The sequence below is a fragment of the Staurois parvus genome, unplaced genomic scaffold (assembly GCF_062004578.1).
Source record: "Staurois parvus isolate SC_StPar_1 unplaced genomic scaffold, SC_StPar_1.0 ptg000287l, whole genome shotgun sequence".
Taxonomy (NCBI): domain Eukaryota; kingdom Metazoa; phylum Chordata; class Amphibia; order Anura; family Ranidae; genus Staurois; species Staurois parvus.
This window is the reverse complement of record NW_028318083.1, coordinates 34,564,999-34,592,161: the sequence shown is the minus strand read 5'-3', so window position 1 is coordinate 34,592,161 and position 27,163 is coordinate 34,564,999. Positions and strand designations below refer to the sequence as shown.

Below are 27,163 nucleotides of genomic sequence, written 5' to 3'. Positions count from 1 at the left end.
TACAACAAAAGTGCTCCTAAATACAAAAAATAAATTGTTTTCAAGATAGAAATATGTATAAAAGCAATAATGAAGTGATATTCTTATTGCTACAATTTAGTACCGTACTTTCCGGCGTATAAGACGACTTTTTTTTTACTTAAAAACATACCCCAACAATTGGGGGTCGTCTTATACGCCGGGTATAGAACCGCTGGATGTGCGGTAATACTGTACGGTAGCTTCAGCTACATACAGTGTACCGCGCTGGGCCAATCACGGCGAGCGATGTATTCTATTAATGAATACAGAGCCTGCTCGGATTGGCTGAAGTTGTGACATCATCAGCCCGCCTCTCTGACGCAGCCAATCCGAGCAGGCTCTGTATTCATTAATAGAATACATCACTTGCCGTGATTGGCTCATATGACATCCTCCCATTCTCCGCGCATGCGCGGCAATGCGCTGTGTCCCTCGGACACAGCGGATCACCGATCACGGAAAGAGCTGAAGATGTCGGCTCGGTCATGTGATCAGCTGTGTAGGCAAGTGGTTAAATGGTGTTGCCTCAGAAGGGGGGTAGTCTTATACGACGAGTATAGCCCAAAACCTATGTTTTAACTGGAAAATTAGGGGGTCGTCTTATACACCCAGTCACCTTATACGCTGGAAAATATAGTAATTATTAGCAGAAAAGTCCATGACATCACTTCCGATTATATGCTGTTACATTGCTAAGCACTCGGGAAGTTGTACTAGATTGTACGAGAATTTTTGTACACTTAGTAGCACTCTCATATTTGATATCAGAGTAGCTTGCTGAAGTTCAGAGGTCAGTAGTAAGTGGTGCATGGTTCAGAGATCAGTAGTAAGGGCTCTTGGTAAAGACTAATATGTAACCCAGCTACAAAACGCCTCCCCAACATTCTATTCATAATACATGGGATATAAAGAGTAAAGCTGCAGTGACCACTGAAATATAGCAAATACACTATATTAATACTCATTCTTTAGATTCAATGTATTATGAATAGAATGTTGGAATGGGGGATTTGTGGAGCTCTAATCAGATTTTTTGGTAGTTGGGTTTCATCACAATTAAATGATAAGTAACCTTTGGGAACATGTTACATATTCCACCCATTTTTAGCATTGAACATGTAACATGTTCCCACTCTTGCAGCCGCTCTCCAAACCGAGCCCTCTCTGTGACAGCAGGCGGGAGATCTTCTCCCCATACTTGCTTTCTTTATTTGAAAACATTGGGTTCTGTCAATGAGTGAACTACAAGCACTGACATTCTCTGGCAGCTATCGGCTTGTAGTTTCAATGAACTACCAGGGCATTGTTGAGTGCTCTAGGTAGGTCATTGATTCTTCCTGTCTTTGTGAAACTGCCTGCCCATACAATGTATGGGTAGAAAACCTACATGAACAGGCTGTAGGAGACCTGCATTGCACCTGTGATCTGCTGATTTCGGGTGCAATGCTTTCCAGGCTCCTACAAAAACCAAACTCCACAGCTGTCGGGTGCATTTATACTATGCAACCAGTGGGCATTACCGGAGCGCCGCTGGTTATTTGAAAGCTGTCATCTGGAGAAAAACGGATGGCTTATCCGATCTTTTCTCCCGGCCACTCCCCTAATGCTCGATCTCTCTAACGTCACAAACGCTAGCACTTGTGGAGGAGATCAGGCTCTGAGGGAGCGGCAGGGAGAGAGGATCAGATGAGACCGGTGGCACCTCTTTCAATCCTGAAATAATGGACCCTCCAGAAGAAGTGTCTGGGATTGGAGTTATCCAATCAGGTGTTAGAGTGCATGCCATGTACCCAGTCAATCGCCAGAGATGAGGATGGTGGCTTATCCTGGTATGTATGAAGGATGGTCATTACAGTGGGGGGTAAATTGGCACCCACTGTAGACTTTGGGATCTCCTATAGTTTGTTGTTGTTTCACCTACTGTAAGTCTCTAGGTCATCCATTGCACTTCTCATTGATGCTACTGGGTTTGCTGCTGTTCAAGGGAGACCAATCTCTATTTTAACAGAGCATAATTAGTCCTGAGTGGAGACGCTAGAGGAAAGGGTTATCAGCAAGATCTGCTTTCAAAGTGGATTGTATTTGGCTGCAAATGGGGTTAGTTCTTTCCTGGTTGGTAGGGACTGTAAAGTGTTGGATATCTCTGGGGCTGTAAGTGTTTACTAAATAATAGAGTGAGGTTGCTTACCAGATTCAGCAGGAGCTACACAGCTGGAAGAAACAAGGAGGCTGGAGCCGGCTGCTGATGAGAGAGGAGAGGTGTCAGCTTGCTCTGGGTTTACTGCCGGGGGAAGGGTGAGTCTGACTGTGCTCCTGGATGTGGTATAGCGCATGTCCATCATGGTGGTGGCTGAAGGGAGGTCCGCTGGTGTTGTGGTGGTGTGCGAGGAGGAGAAGAGGTCCAGCACTATTCCCTGGCTGCCCCTGTCCACCTAGACTGTTTCCTGTATTTTGGCAGGAACACTGGCAAGAAGTCTGGCTGTGTATAGCCAAGAAAGCAGCCCAGTACAGCAGAACTCAATCTGTGCGGCTCTACTTCTCCATAGCCAAACCATGCTGCCAGCGCCCCATTCAATCTGTGGCACTGGGGACAGGTGCCCCTCTGTCCCCTCCCCGCCCAGTTTCATCCCTGTGTATGTGATCCAGCATTTCCAGGTAGGGAGCGTGCGTGCACACCCGCCATTCTGGCTGTGCTGTCTTTCACTACAGCACAAACCAATTAGCAGGTCCCAGCCAATGATTTATGGCTGGAACCTGATCAGCTGAGTGAATAACAGAAGAGAGCCCTGTGTTAGTAACAGACAGCAGCAATGTGCCGCTGCAAAGCAGGAAGTAAAAACCTGCACATTGCTTAGTAAAAACAGCACACAGTAAACATTTTTAGGTACATAGTTAACCCTTTGATTGCCCCTAAATGTTAACCCCTTCCCAGTAAGTATCATTAGTACACTGAGAGTATATAATATTAGCACTGATCACTGTATTAGTGATGTCAGTGTTAGTTCCCAAAAACTGTCAGTTAGTGTCAGATTTCCCACCACAGTATCACTATAATGGCTGATCACTGCCATTACTTATATAAAAAAAAAAATTCCAGTATATATACCATTGTTTGTAGATGCCGTTACTTTCGCACAAACCAATCAATATACACTTATTGGGATATTTTTTTTTTACCAAAGACATGTAGCAGAATACATTTTGGACTAATTTCTGTAAAAAAAAGATTTTTTAATTTTTTTTTTTTTGGATGTTTTATAGTAGAAAGTAAAACATATTGGTTTTGCAAAATTTTCTGTCTTTTTTTTTGTTTATATAATAAATAATTTAAAAAAACAGCGGTGAACCAATACCACCAAAAGAAATCTCTATTTGTGTGAAAAAAATTATATAAATTTCATTTGTGTACAGTGTTGCATGACTGCACAATTGCCAGTTAAATAGCGGAGTGCTGAACAGCATTGGTCATGAAGGGGGTAAAAGCTTCTAGAGCTTAAAGTGTTACTAAACCCACAACAGTAAAATCAGTCAGTATATGCAGTAAAGCATGCTTGTTATACTCACTGTGGAACCTAATGGGTTAATCCTCCGCATTGTGTAAAAAGGATGTTTGATCTTGTCATCTCTGATCCTCCCCTTCATCTACTATCCCCAATCCATCTCCTGATAGAACAAAGCATTGGGAGCAAGCTGCACATGCTCAGTTTGATGTATATTGCTAGTTTTTTTTTTCTTGGGAAAGTACATATGATCAACACAGGGCCAATCAGTGCTGTCCAGGCAGCCTCATAAGACAATCAGGGGAGAAAAAAAACTCCTCCTACAAGCTTTAACCAGTGCTCAGAAGACTGCTGTAACTGCTGATGAGAAAAGGTATTTAGCAGTTTATATTTACTAAAACAGTTGCATTTCCATGTTCTGTGTACTGTGGGAGACCAGATATAGTGAATGCTGGGTCCTGAGTTAAGTAATACTTTAAGTGGTTAATTAAAGGGAAGGTGAGTCCAAGCTCTCCTTCATTTACTCTTGTCATTTGAATGCAAGTCTTCCGTATGATATGCTACGTTTTACCCTTTAAAGCGTGGGCCCGCAGCCCATAGATCACGGCCAGGTGACTGGTAGATTGCGGTCTAGGCCTGCTGACAGCCATCTCAAAGCATCAAACAGAGTGCAATAGAGAGGGACTACTTGTAAAGTTGGAACTGTAGTAGGGAGCAAGAGCCACATAAGCTGATGCCTCCACTGTAGTTCTGGCTCCTGTCCCATGTCGAGTGATACCAACTGCACTCCACCTATTATCCCGGCTAGTGGTCTCCTGAGTGGTGCCATCAGCAGGAAGGAAGAGCTTTTCAGGTCAATGTGAAGCAATACACTGGGCATAATAGTACAGGGCGGGTGTGGTGCAGTGTACCTGCAGCTTTCCTGCGGGTTTGCTGTGCTTAACCATACACTTCTATTATATCCTGCGAGTTTGGTGCACTTTCTGAAAGTGCACGAAAACTCATGAATGTGGAAAGTGTGTCAAACCTTCAGGATAGTCTAGGGCAAAGCGCAGCTTACCCAGGAAAGTCGCAGATGCTCTGCACTGCACCCACAGTGCAGGCAAACCTCAGCACATCAGTGTGAAAGCATCCTTATAGGAGGCTCAGAACAAAAGGGTTCATTTACATTTGCAGTTTGTGGGGTGGTAAAACCCCATAGTTAAGATGTATTTTTACAACTGCCAGCTCAACCACACCCCGTTTAGCTGCAGTGTCCAGGGATGTGCACATGCCATAGCAGGAGTTACACCCACCAACCATGACAGGGCGTATAACACCTGCCTGCCAAGCATGACCCATTCAAGTGAATGAGTCCGCTCTGCAAGTGTCCTGCAAACTTGTGCAGTACAGCAAACAAGGGGTTAAAGCAGGCATAATTGTGTTGCTTTATCACCACCTGCTTTAACCCCTTGGACCCCATAGAAGCATGCAGTTGTGTGGCGCTTGCAGAGTGGCCCCATTTACTTCAGTGGGTCGCGGTTGGCAGGAGGTAGCACCCACCAAAAGCAACAGGGGGTTTAATTCCTATTGTGGCATGCATACATTTTGACTGCTGCCTCAGCAGCTAAAGGGAGTAGGGATTGAAGGTGGTAAAATTGCAACTCAACTCCAGGGTTCTAACCCCCCCCCCCCATTTTGAACAAGTCCTACGGGTGCAGCAGTCAAATACAACTGAGGACTCATTCACAAGTGCAGCAGGTATTGCTACTCCTCTGAAAAGCGATCCAAGTGTGTTTGTCAGGTGTTGAGGTGGTGATATGTTGCCTCCTCACCATCTGATTTAAACCCACGACTGCTGTGCAATGCATGTAATTTTGACACATTAGTTCAGCAATTAAAGGGTTTGAATCAGGTGTGAGGAAGCGACACTGTGCCTGCTGATCTTTGACTTCTCCCATGTTGTTCAGGTAGATCTCTACCTCTTTAAGGATGCCTACCCCTGCTCTAAAGGCATTAGAGAGCAAAGATTGGATTTTCAATTGTCATCAAGTAGCAAAATATTTATTTTTCTTTTTTCTATATCTAGCTTACCCCCTCCCTTCTGACTCTCTAATTATGTACTGTATTTTTTGCTCCATAAGACTCACCTGACCATAAGACGCACCTAGGTTTTAGAGGAGAAAACCAAGAAAAAAAATATTCTGAACCAATGGACTGCAGACATGGTACAGGAGATGACCAGAGACGGCGGACACATTACAGGAGATGACCAGAGACTGTGGACATAGTACAGGAGATGATCAGAGACTGCGGACACAGTACAGGGGATGACCAGAGACTGCAGACACAGTACAGGAGATGACCAGAGATTGCGGACACAGTACAGGAGATGACCAGAGACTGTGGACACAGTACAGGATATACCAGAGACTGTGGACACAGTACAGGATATACCAGAGACTGCGGACATAGTACAGGCGACGACCAGAGACTGCGGACATAGTACAGGAGATGACCAGAGACTGCGGACACAGTAGAGGAGATGACCAGAGACTGCGGACACAGTACAGGAGATGACCAGAGACTGCGGACACAGTACAGGAGATGACCAGAGACTGCGGACATAGTACAGGCGATGACCAGAGACTGCGGACATAGTACAGGCGATGACCAGAGACTGCGGACATAGTACAGGAGATGACCAGAGATTGCGGACACAGTACAGGAGATGACCAGAGACTGTGGACACAGTACAGGGGATGACCAGAGACAGCAGACATAGTACAGGCGATGACCAGAGACTGCGGACATAGTACAGGAGATGACCAGAGACTGCGGACACAGTAGAGGAGATGACCAGAGACTACAGACACAGTACAGGAGATGACCAGAGACTGCGGACACAGTACAGGAGATGACCAGAGACTGCAGACAGTACAGGGGATGACCAGAGACTGCAGACAGTACAGGGGAAGACCAAGAGAGTGCAGACAATACAGGGGATGACCAAGAGACTGCAGACAATACAGGGGATGACCTGCAGACATGGTACAGGAGATGACCAGAGACGGCGGACACATTACAGGAGATGACCAGAGACTGCGGACAGTACAGGGGATGACCAAGAGACTGCAAACAGTACAGGGGATGACCAGAGACAGCAGACATAGTACAGGCGATGACCAGAGACTGCGGACATAGTACAGGAGATGACCAGAGACTGCGGACACAGTAGAGGAGATGACCAGAGACTACAGACACAGTACAGGAGATGACCAGAGACTGCGGACACAGTACAGGAGATGACCAGAGACTGCAGACAGTACAGGGGATGACCAGAGACTGCAGACAGTACAGGGGAAGACCAAGAGAGTGCAGACAATACAGGGGATGACCAAGAGACTGCAGACAATACAGGGGATGACCTGCAGACATGGTACAGGAGATGACCAGAGACGGCGGACACATTACAGGAGATGACCAGAGACTGCGGACAGTACAGGGGATGACCAAGAGACTGCAAACAGTACAGGGGATAACCAGAGACTGCAGACAGTACAGGGGATGACCAGAGACTGCTGACCTTTGGGGAGGGAGGGGGAGCGGGTACCCGAATTTGACAGGTACCCGCTCCCACTTCCATGGAGTTGGCCTCCGTTTAGTGTGGGCACCTGGCTGTGACAGCCCGGTGTGCACTGCGCATGCGCGAGAAGCACTGCACTTTGTGAATGCCCCAGCGTCTTCTGGGACCGGTCATGTGTCCCAGAAGACGCCGGACCATTCACAAAGTGTAGCGTTTCTCGCGCATGCGCAGTGGGCACCCGGCTGTCACAGATGCTGACTGGGAAGACTGTACAGCGCTGGACTGAGGAACAGGTAAGGTCCTGCTGCAGAGAAGAGCTGAGCAGCCAGCCCGGTATTCTGACACAGTGGCGGCGGCGGAAATACCGGACCAGCCGCTCCATATTCGCTCCATAAGACCCCCTTTTTTGGGAGGGAAAAAGTGCATCTTAAGGAGCGAAAAATACGGTATTTCCATTTTTTGTACTCTTTATGTTTCATATTTCCTAATCATCACGGTTTTCCAACCATCACCAATATACTCACTGAGTGTTTTAGCAAGGAAGAAGAAATGTAATCCTTAACTGTATCACTTGATACTTACCTTCCTAAAGATATATACACTGCTCAAAAAAATTAAAGGAACTCTTTGAAAACACATCAGATCTCATTGGGGAAAAATATCATGCTGGATATCTATACTGATATGGACTAGGTAATGTGTTAGTAACATAAGGATGCCCCAACGTTTGAGAGAAATGAAAATTATCAACCTAAAGAGGACTGAATTCAGACACCCTGAATATCAAAGTGAAAAATTGATGCAGCAGGCTTGTCCATTTTGTTGAAATTTCATTGCAGCAACTCAAAATGGTACTCAGTAGTTTGTATGACCCCCCGGTGCTTGTATGTAATGCATGCCTGACAGCCTCGGGGCATGCTCCTAATAAAATGACGGATGGTGTCTTGGGGTATTCCTCTCAGATCTGGACTAGGGCATCACTGAGCTCATGGACAGTCTGAGGTGCAATCTGGCGGCATAGGATAGACTGAAACATGATATCCTATAAGTGTTCCAGCAAACCTGGCAATGGCACGTATTAATGTGCCATCCTGGAGGAGTTGGACTACCTGTGCAACATCTGTAGGGTCCATGCTACCAGTAGTGACACTGACCCTAGTCAAGTGCAAAAATAGTGAAAAACAGAAAAGATGAGTAGGCAAAAAAATGTCAGTGGTCTCCACCTGTAAAACCATTCCTGTTTTGGGAGGGGGCGTCTCATTGTTGCCCATCTAGTGCACCTGTTGTTAATTTCATTAACACAAAAGCAGCTGAAACAGATTAACAACCCCCTCTGCTACTTAACTGACCATATCAGTATCTCAGGAGTTTAATTGACTTAATGATATACTCTGATTAAAAAGTTTTCCTTTAATTTTTGTAAGCAGTGTACATTGTGCTAAGAATTGATATGACCTGATATTTGTATTTACATTTGTGCACTCTTTATAAAAAAAAACCTCAATAAAACTGATTATATAAAAAAATAAAAAACAGTGCATTAGTGCACATATCTATTCAACCCTAGAGTTTATGAAATACTACAATCAAAGGATGTTTTCCATTTAGCAAGTTTCCTGTTACATTTGTTAGGGCCAGGTACATGAGTAGGCATATACTTGTAAATTCATACATGCAGGCTATATAAAAGTTATCTATAGCATTGTTTTAATCACAGTTGGGGACTTATGTTCATGTGATGCAGAACCTCATGTTCATGTGAATATGTTTGGTAATAATAGGATATATTGAAAGTTGCTATGTAAATGTTTTTGTTATATTAAAGAGGAAATAAACTTTGGAAACTGTTCCCAAATAAGACAGGCAAATAATTAGGTGCCAGTATTGCCCGTGGTCTCCCTGTAGCGGATCTTTTACCGTTACTGACGATGCTGCCCTCTGCAGTTTGTGGAGCCAAACATATTAGTAGAGACAGAGTTTTGCTTCATCTTGTACTAACAGTCAGAGGCAGAAGTGCCTGGTAAAGTTACACTGCAGAGATACTGCTGTGAGGCTTTATACTCGGGAGTGCATAGGCACTCTCACATACCAGCAAGTGCTGCTAATTTTCTGAACGATTTCAAGGCAAAAGCAAAACTAGTAAAGGCACAGCCTAGGCATATTAATATTTATAAATTTCCCTATAACTTAGCAAATCTTTATGTCTTGAGTTCAGGCCCACTTTCATAATATAAACCACTGATATTTCTTTTTCGACTATAACCTCTGTGTGCCCCAGAGCATTTTTTCTTCTTCAGTTCTGCACTTATACTGTTAAACTTTTGTAGTCTATCCTGACTTCTATACATTGTTATGGGGACACGTACAGCTATAATTTGATAGCATAGGTGTAATTTTTAAAAAATTATTTAGTAATTCCAGCAGTGTGTATACTATAGGTGGTAACAGTACAGATAAATATAGACAAATGTATTGAAAACAAATTCTGAATGAGTGTTCTATGACGTGTACATGGTAAAAATCCTATAGGTACAAAAAGCTCTTCAAATACCTTTATCTTAAACCCAAAAAAGGGTCTGGGATATGCATGTACCTTTCCTGCAACAGGTCCTAGTTATGATACTGCAAAATTTACAGGTATATTGTAGTGTAGTAGGGTATTGAACTGTAGTAGGGTTTTTTGTTTTGGGTAGAATGAAGGGAGATGAAAACTGGAGGAGAAGAAATTATGAGATAGTGGGCAGGTTAGAAGAGGGTAGACCTGGATGAGGATAAGGTTTGGGTGTTGGGAAGGGAGGGGTAGCAGGAGCAGAAGGCAGGGGGGTAAGAGTTACCCTTGTGCAAGGGTACACTGACCCAAGTGTAGGGGGTACTCTGTCAGGAGGGCAATTTAGGAAGTGTGGTGGGATAAGTAGTATGATTTAAAGTGTGAATTTTATGTCATATAGGGGAATGGCAAAACTTATTTGCGCTTATAACATTAGGAGAAAGTTTCCTCATTTGAAAGTATGTTTTGACACACACAGAAAAAAGTAACATTAGCTTGCAGTGAACATGCAGGGGGTGTGAATCTGGTCAGTGTGGAGCTGATCCAGGCCCCCATGGAGCTCTGCAGCAATAGATCACTACAGCAGTAATCTATTACTAAGGGTCAAAGGAGCTGGATTTGCCCCTGTCCTGTCCTTGGCATTGACTTGAAATGGAATGGCCATGATATCCATTTTCTTCATATTTCCTCATTATATTTATATCTCTTATGGAGTGTTCTGTAACAATGACATTGCAGCTCCTGGGACTGGTGCTGGAGCTGACTGAAACCAGAGACCCAATGCTTTTTTAAAACAATATTGAGACAAATATTCGGTGTCCCAGCAAAATGTTAAGGCTCTGAGGACTCAACTGGTTAAAGTATTATTTACTTTAAATTTCATATTTATTTTATTCTGCTTTTAGATTTCTTTCTACAAAACAGGGAAAGTCCAGTCTGTTGCTGAAAAATATGCTACTAAAGTAAGTATTTTTCATTTTGTAACTGTGGATGGTTGGATAGGTAGAGTGAAAACTAAACCATTAGGTCCCAGCTCTTCTCACCTCTAGCAGCCACTAACTGGAATCTCACTCTTGCCATTTATGATAAATAGCAGAAAATGAATGCAGAAAGAGAAGCGAAAATGTAACTTTTCTATGGCTATGGTTGGTGACTCAGAATTCGCCCCAGCCTGTAATTGGACAGAAAAAGGAGCAGCAGCACATTGATGCCATCCCTGTTCTTGCACTTTCTGTGAAACAAAAGTAATTTAGATTGACAACATTTTGCAAAGCAAGCCTTAATTGATGCAAAGTGCTGAGTTTTTGCAAGATGTTGATATCGAGGCAAATTCAGGTTCTGCAGAGGCACTAGGATTTACATGAGTGTGTCCTCTGTGAGCCTACATCTTAGTCCAGTACACAGATGCTGACCCTGGTAATGTCTTAAGAAAAATGCTACTGTACTTCTGAAGAAAAATACAGATGACAGCATTGTCAATAGAAGGAGGGGGGTACTGTGATATTTGTGAGAGGTAATAAATACCCATAGCTGTTAGATATACTCATTACTTAGGATGAATGCCACTAACTTAAAATAAAATATGATGCTAGGTTCACTTTAAGGATTTTGTAATTAAAACATAACTGAGTAAAATGTGTTTGTTTTAATACGTATTTGATTAGTGTCCACCAAAAATGGAAACCTCAGTGTTTTATACTGTATATATTTGCTTCTTGATTGGCTGGAAATTCATCATAGATTTTTTTCAGCATCATTTTCTATCACAATGGGTGGGCATCGACAGAATGCAGAAAACTGGCTAGATCAGAGCATTATCTTGGTCCCTTTTCCAGGACAAGACTATGATTTCATTGTACATGGGGTGTGATTCTAAAGTGCAACTGCATCCATGTTATGAACTGGCTGAAGCAATTGTAATAACATTTTAGATATTCTCTTTTGTATGTAAAGTTTCATGGGAAGCGTGACTTTTTGAGCATAAATGTTGCTTTCTTGTTAAAATGATGTATGTAGGTAATAATATATAGTATGTTTCTTTCTTGTCCAGTGAAGGCACACAGGAGGTTTTCATCTTTAGCGTTATACTGCTACCTACAAGAGGATTGGAAACTAGAAAGAAAAAAAAAACGTGGCCAACCCAAAATAATGCCTTTTACTACCAGCATGCCTCCATTTTTATGCTAGCATCCTCGGAGGATGGATGTCTTTTCTTCAGCTCTGCTTTGTTAAGCACCAACCTATATTTGCTAGTACTTTTTTTATTCTTCAATTTAGACTTTTCTCTACACTGCTGTTAGAGATGGTCTTTTTGACTGCAGATATTGAAACTTACCCTCTAGTACTGGGTACCATGTAAGGTGCTTTCCAGGAACCGTTCCACTAGTATGTTGGCCGTGGGGAACATTCTGGATTAATAGTCATTTGGCTTTGGCTCAGCACTTGCCCTGTCTCTTAAGGCTCACTCTGTGAGTAGGTCAAGCAGGCTAAACTCCAGGAGCTACCTGATTTACTTAGGTCCATAGGTACCTAAAATTCACGTTTTTTACTGGGTTCCACTACAAAAGGGGTAAAGTTGAGGGACTGAGTGCCGATGACATTCACTGGGTGGAGTGTCTCAGGTGAGAGCTCAGCTCTCTTTTTTTCACTATACAGTGCTGAAAAAGCTTCTTCCTGCTGCTCCTGCATCATAAAGAGCTATGTGGAACTCTAATCTTTGTTCTGTTCTTGCTGCACGCCTGCTGGTCACCTCCAGCCATTCTATCCTCACCCGCTACAAGCTATTTGGGTTTTGTGAGTACCTGAGGTTTTGCCTCATATCCTAAGCATTACGTTGCTTAATTGCCATGCAGTCACAACATGTCTGATTCTAGACAACAGTGGGCACAGTCACACTGCAGTGGGTGCCCCCAGCTTCCACTCTACTAAAGGCTCTGGTGCTGCTTGCAGCACACCCACTGATGTGGCCTACATCTGCAGCCTTGAATCATGTTTCCCTCTGATTCTAGCTTCTCAAGCTCTGTTGAGTGTAGCTGGCTCCCCTGCCCTTCCGACTGAGAAATTTACTATAGTCAAGCAAGATTTTATGGCCCAAATCACCCAGTTTTTGCCAACTGTGACTGCAGAGACCACAAGCATTTCCCCATACCTTCTGCAAATCCTGTATCTAATCTGCCTGCAGCCTCTGAGCCATCTGCTACTGAGTCTGTGTCTGATTCTTAGTTGCTCTTGTTCTTGCAATGTGAGTTTGCCCCTGAGGGGTTGTTGTCCCCTGCCAATACTCCCAAATTAAAGAGACCGTTTCTCCTATTGATGGAACTAGAGGATCAGCTTGTTGCTTCCACCAGTGCTATCCCAGGTCTTGGGTTATTAAAACTGCAAAGATTTTGCCATTTATATCCCTTTTACTGTCACCACCATAAGGCCTACGACAGTGGAAGCAGAAAGTTTTACACACACTCCCGACAGCTGCAGTGGTAAAACGTTACTTCTAGTTTCTGGTGTCACTTTTCCTGGCCCTTTCAACCAGAGAGAAAACTAATGAAGTGTGATTTGTGCTCCAGCAGCTTCAGTGAAGGTTAGAAAAAAAAATAGCAAATACTAAAGCTACACCCAACCACTTAAACCCCCCCCTTAAAAAAATATCTTAAGCCCGCTTTGCTCCCACATGCATGCACACATGACTTGAAAAAATATGAATGAAAATAGTGGCAAAAGCGTTCACATGTAATCAATTAACATAAGCTGCTAAACCTTTCCCTTTAATAAAGGTGGCAATCATAAAACAAAAAAAGGTAGCGCTATCAAATTAAAAGTCCAAATCAAACAGTGATAAATAAAACAGTAAAAATTAAATGACCAAAAAAAGTCTCTTAAGAATTTTCTCTTTCCAGCAACGGTGAAAAATGTCCATCACCATAAGAACAGATTTGTGCAAATCCACCACCAACGGAAATGAATAAACTCACTCCGTGAGTACGTCGGATGACGAAATGCATAGGGTGGAGCTTCAGACTAATGCCACTACGTTCTGTAAGAAGCTGTTGTCTCGGCTTTCTGTGATTTTAAACAAAATGTGTTTGTTGCTAGTGTCGGCTATGACACTGTTCCATGTGAGTGGATTATGATGAGTTTTTACAAATAAACGTGTTGTACGGTATCACACGATCGTTTGTTTTGTTTTTCTTTTCTGAGCCTGTGTATGAAGGTCTTGGAATTCGGTTTGGAAGTTTTCGCTGCTGAGTTTATAGATGTGCAGAGTATTGCTCCCAGAGAGGATAAATAAGTGTCTGGATATCTGAGTCTCCCTGATTTGCAATATACTACATCAACAAGCTGAGAGAGGAATAATTTGAAAAGCTGGTCACGGCTGAGTCTACCTGCAGAGTATTGCTCCCAGAGCAAACAAGTGCAATTGCTGGTTTATAATTTAACTGGCAATTTGCTCTGGTGAGTTTAGTAATTTCTGTTGGTGGTGGATTTGCACAAATCTGTTCTTATGGTGATGGACATTTTTCACTGATGATGGAAAGAAAAAATTCTTAGAGACATTTTTTTGGTCATTTTTAATTTTTACTGTTTTATTTATCACTGTTTGATTTGTACATTTAATTTGATAGCGCTACCTTTTTTTGTTTTATAACACATGACTTTAAACATACTCATGTATGTTTAAAGTCATGTATGCATGAAAACTTGTTGCATATTCCTGTACATACTAAATTGAGAGCAATAATTCTAGGGCCAATATTCGTATTTAACTCTAAACTCATGACCTGCAGGGTTTTTGTAGCCTCCCTGGCGGTATTCCCTAGTGTAGCTCGGGGTAAAGTTTCAGTACCACAAGCGGTAACCCCGAGCTACACTCGGGCTTACCATGCGGGGCTGCTCTGTGATCTGTTCTTCTCTTACCTTGTCCTGTGCTCCCGCGATGTCCCTCATGCAGTGTCCCCTGTAATGTCCTCTGGCGGATGCCGGCATCTGTCTTCTGGGTTCCATCCCCTGCGACGTCGGGACGTACGGGGACAGAATGGCAGGAAATTTGAAAATGACAAAAAGTGACAGTCACTAAATACACTAAAATTACACAGTAAAATATTACTGTATCAAACCATTTCACATACATTTTGTCCCTAGTGCTTTGTCCTGTGCCCTGCCTGTATTTTTACTGTTCTTTCTGCCTGGAAACTGAGAAATGTCCATGGCGTCCAAAAAGCGTCCCTTTAGGTCAAAATAGGTTTTAGACCAGCTAGAGAACAGTGATAGTAAATTAGAACCACTTGCAGAATTGAGTGATAATGAGTCAGGGGAAATTCGTCATTAGACACTGAAAATGATTTTGCGACTTTGCTCAGTGATGTGCGAACTTGGCGCTATATTTCAAATTTCAGTGTTTTTGGTTTGATTATATTAGTGAATTAAATGTATTATTATTTTTATGCCTATTTATTAAATTATAATTTATGATTTCGTGTTTCAAATTTTAACATACCCGGGATGTTTACTAGACTCTTGTTCGGACAGATTTCAGTGAGTTATTCCTAAAAATTACAGGCCTACAATAAAAAAATACATATTTCCATGCAAAAAATGTACTGCTTTGAGCACAGAAATATGAACATAATCAGACCACTAGGGAGGTTAAGCTACACCCATGGAAAATAGTACCGAAGTTTGATGTCATTTTGCGTAAGCATGCAGATGTAACCCTTTCGCTGGGACACCCGTTATTTCATTTTTTTATGCATGTTTAAATAATCATTTTAAGCATGAAGATTACATAAAACCTGCAATACATTATATATTTTCTGAATAACATATTGTGTGTTGTAGATGTTAAAGGGCATACAGTACATGTAGTGATCAAAACCAACAAAACAAAAATATATCACATATAATTCCAAATGTATTATACAAAAGTTAAAAATGAGTAGTAGTAAAAAAAATGAATAGTAGTAAAGACATAGTAGTAACCACATGTGTTGTACTCAGGTAAAGTTCACATCTATAATAAAGAGAATATTTCTGTTTTTACAAAACTGTTTGTTTTTTTTTTAAACAATTTTTATTGAATTTTTTACACTGGGTACAAAAATATCTTGACATACAAATCTGTAAACCATTTCTCATGAGAGTTATGAGCACCAAAGTCATTACAACATTTGTAGTGGGAACAAAAAGCAGTGTCAGAATAGACACCAATGATACAACAAGGCAGTACAAAATAAGGTGAACTTCAAAAGTTAAGCAATTCCCTAAGAATAGAAGCTTGGTTACGAAAGCCTGAACAAGAACACCTCTATCAAAAGCACAATTGAGGAAGAGTGTTGTGTGGGCGAGCAATCATAAGGAGAAGCATAGGCTCCATTGTGAGACTGGGGAATAGGTAGCTGTGGGGTGAGGCTACAAGAGGAGTTGGACTCTTGGAGTTTACCCAACGTATTGGCTAGTTGAGCTTTGAGATACCAAGCCGAATATCGAAAATGTTCCATATGAGTGGCTAATTCAGCGGGAGTAAAGGAATGTTCCATGAAGTGCTGCCACCATCTTGAGATAAAGCGACATGTAGACTTAAAATTCTGAGTAATGATGTCCAGCTTCTTCAGATTAAATAAGGCAGGTAATGCCTGTCTCACCGTTTTGAGCTGTGAGGGGTTTGGCTGTATCCAAGCTTGCATGAGGGCACTGCGAGCCACTAACAAACCAATATGTATCCACTGAGGAAGAGTATCCACTGAGGAAGAGCATTAGGACTTGTCAACATCTCGGGATCTTGATAGTTGAAGAGACAGAGCATAGGATCTTTGGTGAGAGAGATGTTGTATAATTGATTAATGTAACGAAAAACTCGATCCCAGAAGGTAGAAACTCGGGCACATTCCCATAGGTGATGGAACAGGGTAGGTTGAGTGTAGTCACACCAAGGACGTGTAGGGCGGGGAGTGACAGCTGGATTCGCTGAGAAAGGATAATAAGCTCTATGAATGCTTTTGAATTGAGTTTCCCGCCATGTTTTACAGAGAACAAGTGAAGAGATTATCCTTTATCCCAACAGTATTTTATCTCTGATCAGGAGTTTCAATCAGAGAGATCCAGGTATGGCCTTAAGGTTAGAATGCAGAATGGCTGGAAGGTGTAGTTGAGACACCAGGGCCTCCTCCAAAGAGTAATTCGAGTAACGTGATTTCTCTGTAATCCAATCAAGACTCTGGCGAAGAAGGCAGGACAGGTTGTAAAATCTAATATTCGGCAGGCCTGCCACCCCCCTCACTCTTTGGGAGTGCTAGCTTTTGTAGTGCAATACGTGTTTTTTGTGCTGCCATAGAAAGGCCTGTAAAGCCTTATGAATCTTTTGAACGTCAGAATGTTTTAACATAATAGGGAGTGTTTGCAAAGGATAGAGCAATCTCGCAAATGAAACCATCTCCCAAAGAGTGAAAGGGAAATAGTCCTCCAAGCTTCCTGTACAATCTTGTTGATTAGAGGAGGGTAATTTAGGTAGTAAAGAGATGATGGTTCTCTGCCTATGTGAATGCCCAAATACATAATGGAGTGCTTAGCTATACTAAAGGGAGAGAAAGAAAGCCAACACAGTGAAGTAATAGAATTCAAAGGGAGCATTTACGGAGGGTCGCAAACAAGTCCTGAAGTAGTAGGAAATCTTTGGGTGGATCTGAAGAGAACAGCAATATATCGTCCGCAAAGAGAGCTGAGTGGAGAGTGTTGGCAAACCCCCCCAGACGACGTGCGTGCGCACGAAACGCGTAGGAGGAGCCAGCAACGCCGTGACGCCACGCTGCCGGAGCATCGTGGAGCTCCGGCGGCCATCTTTAACACTGGACGGTTAGTCCATGAAATTGCTTGCACATATATTGAATTTTATACTATATACCCTCGTTTTGCCCCAATAAAGTATATATTTACTACACTATGGAGATGTCTCTGCTTTGACTCCCTTGGGGAGTATCAATCCACAGCAATCCACCTGACCACTGGAGAAGGAGCTTTTCCTATTACTACAGAGCAGTCCATAGGCTACTATCTGAGGGGTATACTGGACCACCTTGATACAAATCGAGGACCTTTGAAGGAAGGATATCGGATCCCAGAGAACACCTTGATCAGCAGATGACCTCAGGAGAAATATATATACATAAAACGCTCATTTAACTGTGCGTTCTGGTGAGTGTGCATTCTTTCTGCACTTTATCTCACAGCACCTTACCACCTGAAGAATACGACTATATGAGAGCACCTGATGTCACTTGAAATCACCATATGAACTGTTTATTCATTTAATTATTTAAACATTTATATCTATAGTGTGTTTTCTAGCGCTGCACTTTTTTGATTTATATTGTTTTAGAGGTTTTTATGGTTACCTGGTGTACAGCTGCTATATTTTCTTTGCAAGTGCGCTCGCATATATTTTCTATATTGAGTGGAGAGTGTGTTCGCCAATCGTGACACCACTAACCCCTGACATCGAATTAAGTAATCTGGACAAAGGTTCAAGGGCAATGTTGAAGAGCGGGCAACTCTGCCTTGTGCCCTTGGTTGGGGGATTGTCTGAGGAAATAAAATCAGGTGTGACTAATCTAGCTGTAGGCGAAGAGTACATGTGTTATAAAAAGCCCAAAGTGGGGCACGAAATTCCAAGCCTCCTCATGACCATAGAGCCAAATAAAGCTTATGTTGTCAAAGGCTTTTTCAGCATTTAAAGATATAAGTGCTAGATCAAGCTGTGGGTATATTTTATCATGTTCCAGGGCTAACAGTACTTTGCGACCTGGCACAAACCCGGATTGGGCTGGATGTAATATGTCGGGAAGCAATAGAGCCAACCTGGACGCCACGATTTTTGAGAGTATTTTGGCGTCCACATTAATTAAAGAGATAGGTCAGTAGGATCCTGGAAGCAGTGGGTCTTTCCCCTTCTTAGCTGTAAGCTTAATATGTGCCTAGGAGCCAGTTGGGAGATATGGGCCATCCTCCCACATTGCCTTATAGATGTGATACAGAGTGTCTGGGATGAATTCCGAAGTCAATTTATAGAATTCTGCGCTAAGACCATCAGGTCCTGGAGCTTTAGCCGAGGGTAGATGTTTGATAGTGGCACGAATGTTGTCCAGTGTAATGGGAGCATTTAAGGCTCTTAGCTGGAATCAGGAGAGCTTAGGCAGATTTATAGAGGCTAGAAAGTCCTCAGCAGCTCTAGAGTTGATCGGGTCCTATGAATACAAGGAAGTGTAGTAGGACGTGAGAAGGTCATTAATATCAGGACAGCGTTAGGATATTGCCTGTGGTAGACCGGAGCACAGAGATATAAGGAGTATGAGGGCCTGCACTAAGGCTGTGCTAACAGCTTTCCCACCTTGTTGCCATAGCTATAAAATTTTAAGGTGGAAAAGGCCAATTTGGCTGCTTCCTGCTTCAATCCAATAATCAAAAGGCTCATTTGGCAGATTGCCAATTCAGCTTGTTCGTGTGGGTGCGGTTGAGGGAGAGCAAAATTTGTGCCTGATGAAGAGATTTGCTAGCTTGTAGGTAAAGTAGTTGGGATCGTTTTTTAATTTGCGTGGTATTGGAGATTATGCGCCCTCTGAGGAACACCTTTCCAGTTTCCAAAAATAGGTTAGGATTGGTTAAGTGCGCTCCGTTTGTGTCTGCAAATTCCTGCCATGCCGCATAGTGATGAGACTTCGTTATTGGCTAGGTAAGTGGGGAAGCGCCAAGGGCTAGGGGATTTTGGAGTTTTCAACCCAGACAGCTGTAGTACAATGGTCGGAGATGGCCATATCAAAAATGGTAATTTTGCGTAGTAGGGACAAGAGAGGCTGCAAGCAGAAAAAATAGTCCATACAAGAAAAGGAGTCGTGGGGGTGAATAGAACGTATGATCCCGATCCATCGGGTGTTGGAGGTGCCATACGTCATGAAGGTTAGGCATATTGATAAATTGTGCTAAAGCGGTGGAGGGGGGAGGCTGAGGTTGTTGTCTGGGATGTTGTGTGGAATAGTCCCTGTTTCGGTCAATATTGCTGTGCACGACTGCGTTGAAGTCCCCACCCAGGATATGATGGGATTCAGGAATTTGTGAGGGCCACGGAATCAAACCCTGGTAAAAGTTTTGCGCTGGAGAATTGGGGGCATATAGATTGGAGATAGCAATGTCACGAGAGGCGATAGTAATATGGACAGTAAGTGTGCGACCCTTAGAATCAGAATTAACAGAGCGAACAATATAATGTAAATTTTTATGAAATAGTATAGCTACCCCTGCCTTACAACCCATGGCCGGAGAACCATATACAGTTGCAAGAAAAAGTATGTGAACCCCTTGGGATTACGTGAAGTTTTGCATGAATTGGGCATAAAATGTGCTCTGAATGTCATCTAAGTCACAACAATAGAAGAACACAGTCTGCTGAACATAATACTACACAAACATTAGATGTTGCTATGGTTTAATTGCACATAACATGTAAACATTCACAGTGCAGGGAGGAAAAAGTATGTGAACCTTTGACTTAATAACTGGTTGACCCTCCTTTGGCAGCAATAACCTCAACCAAACGTTTCCTTTGGTTGCAGATCAGACCTGCACAATGATCTGGAGTAATTTTGGACCACTCCTCTTCACAAAACTGTTTCAGTGTAGCAATATTCTTGGGATGTCTGGTGTGAATCGCTCTCTTAAGGTCATGCCACAGCATTTCAATCGGGTTGAGGTCAGGACTCTGACTGGGCCACTCCAGAAGGCGTATTCTGTGCTGTTGCAGCCATTGTTTTGTTGAATTACTTGTATGCTTTGGGTCATTGTCCTGTTGCATCACCCATCCTCTGCGGAGCTTCAGTTGGCGGACAGATGGTCGTACGTTTTCCTGCAAAATGTCTTGATAAACTCTGGAATTCATTTTCCCATCAATGACAACAATCCGTCCAGGCCCTGAGGCAGCAAAGCAGCCCCAAAATGATGCTCCCTCCGCCATGTTTTACAGTGGGTATGAGGTTTGGTGTTGGTGTGCTGTGCCTTTTTTTCTCCACACATAGTGTTGTGTGTTCTTCCCAAACAACTCAATCTTGGCTTCATCTGTCCACAGTATATTCTGCCAGTAGTCCTGTGGAACATCCAGGTGCTCTTTTGCAAACTTCAAAACGTGCTGCAATATTCTTTTTGGACAGCAATGGCTTCCTCCGTGGTGTCCTCCCATGTACTCCATTCTTGTTTAATGTTTTCCTTATTGTAGATGTGTCAACAAAAATGTTAGCATGTGCCAGAGATTTCTGTAGGTCTTTAGCTGACACTCTGGGATTCTTCTTTACCTCATGCAGCATTCTGCGCCGTGCTCTTGCAGTCATTTTTACAGGACGACCACGCCTAGGGAGAGTAGCAACAGTGCTAAACTTTCTCCATTTGTAGACAGTCTGTCTTACCGTGGACACATGAACATCAAGGCTTTTGGAGATACTTTTGTAACCCTTTCCAGCTTCATGCAAGTCAACAATTCTTGATCGTAGGTCTTCTGAGTTCTTTTCTGAGAGGCATGGTTCACATCAGACAGTGCTTCTTGAAACCAGTAAACCCAAAACAGGTGTGTGTTTTTTAAGGGCAGGACAGCTGTCAGCAACACATCCAATATCATGACACTGATTGGAGTCAAGGTTGGCTCACTCCTGGCTCCAATTAGCTCTGGGAGAAGTCATTAAGCTAGGGCCTCACATACTTTTTCCTCCCTGCACTGTGAATGTTTACATGTTATGTGCAATTAAACCATGGCAACATCTAATGTTTGTGTAGTATTATGTTCAGCAGACTGTGTTCTTCTATTGTTGTGACTTAGATGACGTTCAGAGCACATTTTATGCTCAATTCATGCAAAACTCCATGTAATCCCAAGGGGTTCACATACTTTTTCTTGCAACTGTACCTAGCCCACTCGAAAGGCGGGAAAGAATGCTTGCGGAGAGATGTGTCTCCTGCAAAAGAGGGAGGGGTGGGGGGGAGAAGGGAGGGAAATAGGGGAGGGGGTAGGGCAGGGAGGAGGAGGGGCAAAAGGTGGAAAAAAAAAACCTGGGAACCCGCTTCGCCTACTCAAGGGGATAGGCGTGCAGGGTGATTCGCCACAGGGGAGACATGTAGCAAAACAAACAAGGACCAGTCATTAGCCACTATAGAACAAAGTAGAATAGTCCCTGAGAAAGCATATAAAAACAAGGAAAACCATTACATAGAATCCAATGAGGCAGGTCAGCGGGTAACGTAGCAGTCTTCGGCCCGTCCAAAGAACACCCATTTATGAGTTGGTTTTTGAGGACACGGCTGGTTCTTGAAGGGCTCGGAATTTCCCCTTGGGGGGGAGGAGGAAGACTGTGCAGAAAAAGGACTTTGATCCATGGCTGCTTCAGGGATGTTATTGCGATAATGTTCTGCTTCTGACAGCGAGGTGAAAGACAGCTTGTCTCCAATCGCTGGTTGTATATGGAGGACAGCAGGATATGCCAGAGTGAATTTAACCTGCTTGTGATAGAGAGTGTAGCAAATTGCAGAAAAGGCCTTGCGTTGGTGCATAACCTCCATCGAGTAGTCCGCGAACAAGAGCAGTTGGTGTTCGTCTACGGATAAAGCATGTGTGCATCAAAATTTCTGAAGGATAGCCTGTTTATCAGCATAGTTCAGGTAGTGTACTATCATCGGCCTAGGTTTAGGGCGAGAATCAGATGGTGGGCCCATATGGTGGGCCCTTTCAACCACACAAGGATACGGCAAGGCTAGTTGCTCCGGAATGGACGTAGCACATACGTTGATCAGCATGGAGGGAGAATACGTCTCGGGCAGGCCAATGATGCGCAAATTGTTCCGCTGTGAGCTGTTTTCAAGATTGTCTACCTTATCTTTAAGATCTCTTTGGACCGTAGTGAGTCTGGCTACTGTGGCAGAAACAGCCAATGAGTCATCTTCAATGGAGAAGATCCTATCTTCCATCTGGGTAAGGCGCTGAGCCTGGCCATGGAGGTCTTTAAGAAGCTGCTCTAGCCCTTTAAGGACAGCACTATCGACCACTGCCATGAGAGTAGGTGCTAGGAGAGCCATGACTGCGTGGGCAATGCCTGCTGTTGAGGCAGGGTCCATAGGTGGGGAAGCAGGGGGCTGTGGCTGCAGTGTATTCGCTGATCCCCTGTGTCAGCATGTGTGCTGGGAATGGCCAACATCTTGGCTGAAACGGCCACTGTGTCCCCCTGTGACAGGCGGGGGACAGAAGAGGAGCGGGCGTGGGACTGCTCTACAAAGCTGTCCATATGGTATTCCTAAGCTCTGGGTAGGAAAGGGGGGGGTCAGCCCCCGAGCTGTAGCAGGCTTTTAATGTAGCAGCAGAGGAGGGCAGCGGGAGCAGGGACGGCTCACCTCCTCTCCATGCGGCACCGGAACCGGAAGTCCCACAAAACAGTTTTTATTGACAGGTTCATATATTTACCCTTTCAGATTTGTGAATGTAGTACAATGATTAACACAAACTCTCTAGTGGTATAATAATAAAAATGTACTTGGCTTCGATTAAAGATGGAGTACAGATGATAAAACAAGATAAATTCCTCTGCAGTTCAATCCAGGGGAGCCCCCTAACTCCTGCAGACATCAAAGTCCTGGAGAAAACCGTCTGTTCAAGGCACAGTCACTATTCAGTCCTAGAAGAGGTGTGTGTGTCCCCTGGGGTATTTCTTCCCAGATCTGGACCAGGGCATCACTGAGCTCCTGGACAGTCTGAGGTGCAACCTGGCGGCTTTGGATGGACCAAAACATGATATCCCAGAGGTTTTCTATTGGATTTAGGTCAGGTGAGTGTGGGAGCCATTCAATGGTATCATTTCCTTCATCCTCTTGGAACTGCCTGCATACTGTTGCCACATGAGGCCGGGCATTGTTGTGCACCAGGAGGAAACCAGGACCCAATGCACCAGCATATAGGGTCTGATAATGGGTCCAAGGATTTCGTCCCAATACTTAATGGCAGTCAGGGTGCCATTTGTAGCAATCGTGCACACAAGAGCCATACACGGCCCTCATTTTGTTAAGAATTCTTCATGTTATCCCATCATTCCCCCTCCCTCAGGAATGTGATCAGTGTATGTGTGCTGAGTTCAAAAAAACCTGAGCTCCCTGCCTTCATACAATCCTCTTACCAAATAAGGCAATTGGCTTTCTGTTGTAAGAAGACACCAGCTGTTTTTGGTAGAAAAAAGGCTGTTATGCTTTGCGTGTGTGTGTGTGAGAGAAGAGAAGATCTCCCTGCCTTAACATCACAGCAGAGGGAGATCAAAATCATCCTGGAGCTCATAAGACTTGAAACTGCTTAACCCAAGGCTGATTGGCAAGTACTTTAACCCTTTAAACTTCTTTCTGTTATCCTTTTTGCTGTGCTATTGTTCTCTGTATATTTATATGTATATTGGTTACATCTTTTTTCTGTAAATATTTTTATTGCACCCGTTTGACCTTTTAGTAATAAATCTTTCTTTCTGAAAGTGTTGAACTGTTTCTATAGCTTGTTAATGCAACTTACGAATTCCTGCCTCTAAAAGAGCGCTACTGTGTTTGTTTAACCTTCTGTATAACCTGTCTGTGGTGACAGTGCTATACAGACAATTATCTCAACCATCCTAGTGTTATTGCTGATATTGCCGAGTTTCCTCTTTCTCTGTACAAAAAGGAGGTGGTGGCAGTGTGAAGGGTTAATTGCGTAATTAACCTGACCCAGTAACAATTGCATTCAGGCTGCCGGTACATCGATTTGGGGTCCATTAGCTGGAAAATCATTGTGCAGGGTGCAGCTGGGTGTGGCATTGTTACGCACATGACATTGCGGTTTCAGACTGGCTAGTCCTTCGATCACAAGTTAGGTGAGAAGGTCAGGGGTCTGACGCGTGATCGTCACACCATTTTCTAGCTTGTAGAGGTCTGTGCATCTCTCCATGGATATGCCTCCCCAGACCATCACTGACCCACCACCAAAACGGTCATGCTGAATGATGTTGAACGTTCTCCATGACTTCTCTGGACCTTTTCATGTTTGTCACATGTGCTCAGGGTGAACCTGCTCTCATCTGTGAAAAGCACAGGGCACCAGTGGTGGACCTGTCAATTCTGCTGTTCAATGGAAAATGTTAATCGAACTCTATGGTGCCAGGCAGTCAGCACAGGGCCCACTGTAGGACGTCGGCCCTTGGGCCACCCTCCTTAAGTCTGTTTCTGAATGTTTGGTCAGAGACATTCACACCAGTGGCCTGCTGGAGGTCATTTTGTAGGGAATCCTATTCCTCCTTGCACAAAGGAGCAGATACCGGTCCTGCTGATGGGTTAAGGACCTTCTACAGCCATGTCCAGCTCTCCTAGAGTAACTGCCTGTCTCCTAGAATCTCCTCCATACACTTGAGACTGTGCTGGGAGACACAGCAAACCTTCTGGCAATGGCTCGTATTGATGTGCCATCCTGGAGGAGTTGCACTGCCTGTGCAACCTCTCTAGGGTCCAGGTATCGCCTCATGCTACCAGTAGTGACACTGACCCTAGCCAAATGCAAAATTAGTAAAAAAATGTCAGAAAAGATGTGTAGGGAAAAAAATGTCAATGATCTCCACCTGTAAAAACATTCCTGTTTTGGCAGTTGTCTCATTGTTGCCCAGCTAGTGCACCTCTTGTTAATTTCATTAACACCAAAGCAGCTGGTGCCAAGCTGTAGGGCATCATCCCAGGGAGATCCTATATTACGTGCACTCCTGTGCAAATAAAGGACTGTGCTTCAGACAATGCTATTTCTCTGACTGATAAGTTATTGTATACTTCAAGTGCTTACAAGCTATACCATCTGCGCCCTTGTGTATCCAAAGGGACTATGCCTCAGATAAAGCCAAAATTTGTGTATTGAGAAGTTGTTGCCTACTTTGCCTCTCTAACTAATGCCATTCCTTTAATTGAGAAGTTATTGCATAGTCTAAGTGTCTACTGGCTATACAAATTACCTTACATTTGAGGCAAATCCCGATGCTAGTTCATCTACACCCGCTATATATTACATCTCCTCAAGGGAGTGTACTTTCCATCTAACACCACCTCTAGAGCATACCTACTCTCAGGAACATCCATCAATACACCAGCTTAGTCCTTGACCTGATCATGTATGAGGGAGGTTACAGTGGCCTGTTAGGATCTCTCCGGGATGGTGCCCTACAGCTTGGCACCTGATAGGGTCATGGGCCTTTTATATACCATTATTTACATCCTTCTCTGGACTACATGTGGTCATACGTTTAGAATCAGTTGCTATTTTGATTTGTATGCCTTGGTGTCTAGTGTATGAGGGGGGTTTTGCTACCTTTCCTGCATCCCTCCCTGTATTACCCTAACATTTACACCAGTCTCATTGTATGATTGGTCTGGTGCTGGGTTAATCCTGGCGCTTATGGCTGGTCAATTCTGAGTATAGGAGCTTTTTTGTTATTATGCATTTGCACTCTTTCCTACATGGAATATGTTATAGGTTATAAATGAGTCTTACATATGAGACAGCCATACAATTATCTGTCTACTAATGAGTTTTCCCCTGACAGGGATTTACATACTTGGGACCTGTGGACCTTTTTTTTGACTATTCACAAATTCCCTATTCCAGTTGAGTCCACAGCTAGTTATTTTTCTGTAAGTTTCTCATTGGCTTGGTGTCTAGGAACTCCTGGAACACGTAGTTTCATTTGATCGTATATATATTTTTAGGTACCTTGAGGCTTTTTTTGGGAAGTTTTGCAGTACTACTGAACTGATCATATCAATATCCCAGGAGTTTAATTGACTTGATGCTGTACTGTGTATAAAAAGTGTTCCTTTAATTTTTTTGAGCACTGTATGTCTTTTTTAACTTTTATCATAAATTTGGAATTTTATGTCATATATTTCTGTTTTGTTGGTTTTTCTCACTACATGTATGCCCTTTTACAGTCACTTTGCTACAACGCACATTCTGTTATACATATTAGTTGGATGTAGGCATACTAGCATGGTATCCTCTTCCCCTACTGAGATAATCCTAGAAAATAAAATTGTGGTAGTTCCAATTTTTTGTGTTACACGATATTTGTGCAACAGTTTATGAAACTCAAAATTTCAGTAAAAATTACACTAAAGCCCCACAGGTTATCAGTTCAGAGTTCTCCAGCAGCTCTGGTGATAGAAATATTGCTGTCACTCTGGCATGCATGGCAATATGTAACGTGTGAATGATTGCACATGGGTGCCCTTGACACGTGCACTATATACTATACTATAATACAATTGTTGGTAATCAATTATTAAGCAATTCCACAATGAGCCCTCTAGGCATAAGAGTGTGTAGTTCATATATCCATTTGGCCTCACATTGGCTCATTGTTTTGATTTTTATTGCTGCCTCTCCAGGGTTTTTTTCTTGGTGGTGTCAACTCCCCCAAACAACAGTGAAGAAGGTTTCTGAAGGAATCTGATCTCCCTATCAACATCCTG

General features: G+C 43.2%; 1 protein-coding gene across 1 annotated transcript in view; it reads left to right on the top strand.

Moving 5' to 3' along the window:
- The window catches only part of CUNH18orf63 (chromosome unknown C18orf63 homolog), a 158,949-nt gene that overhangs the window by 63,012 nt on the left and 68,774 nt on the right, over positions 1-27,163 (top strand). The window contains exon 4 of the mRNA XM_089682380.1: positions 10,540-10,596. Coding sequence (XP_089538506.1) covers positions 10,540-10,596 — 57 coding nt within the window. The remainder of the gene's footprint in view (positions 1-10,539; positions 10,597-27,163) is intronic.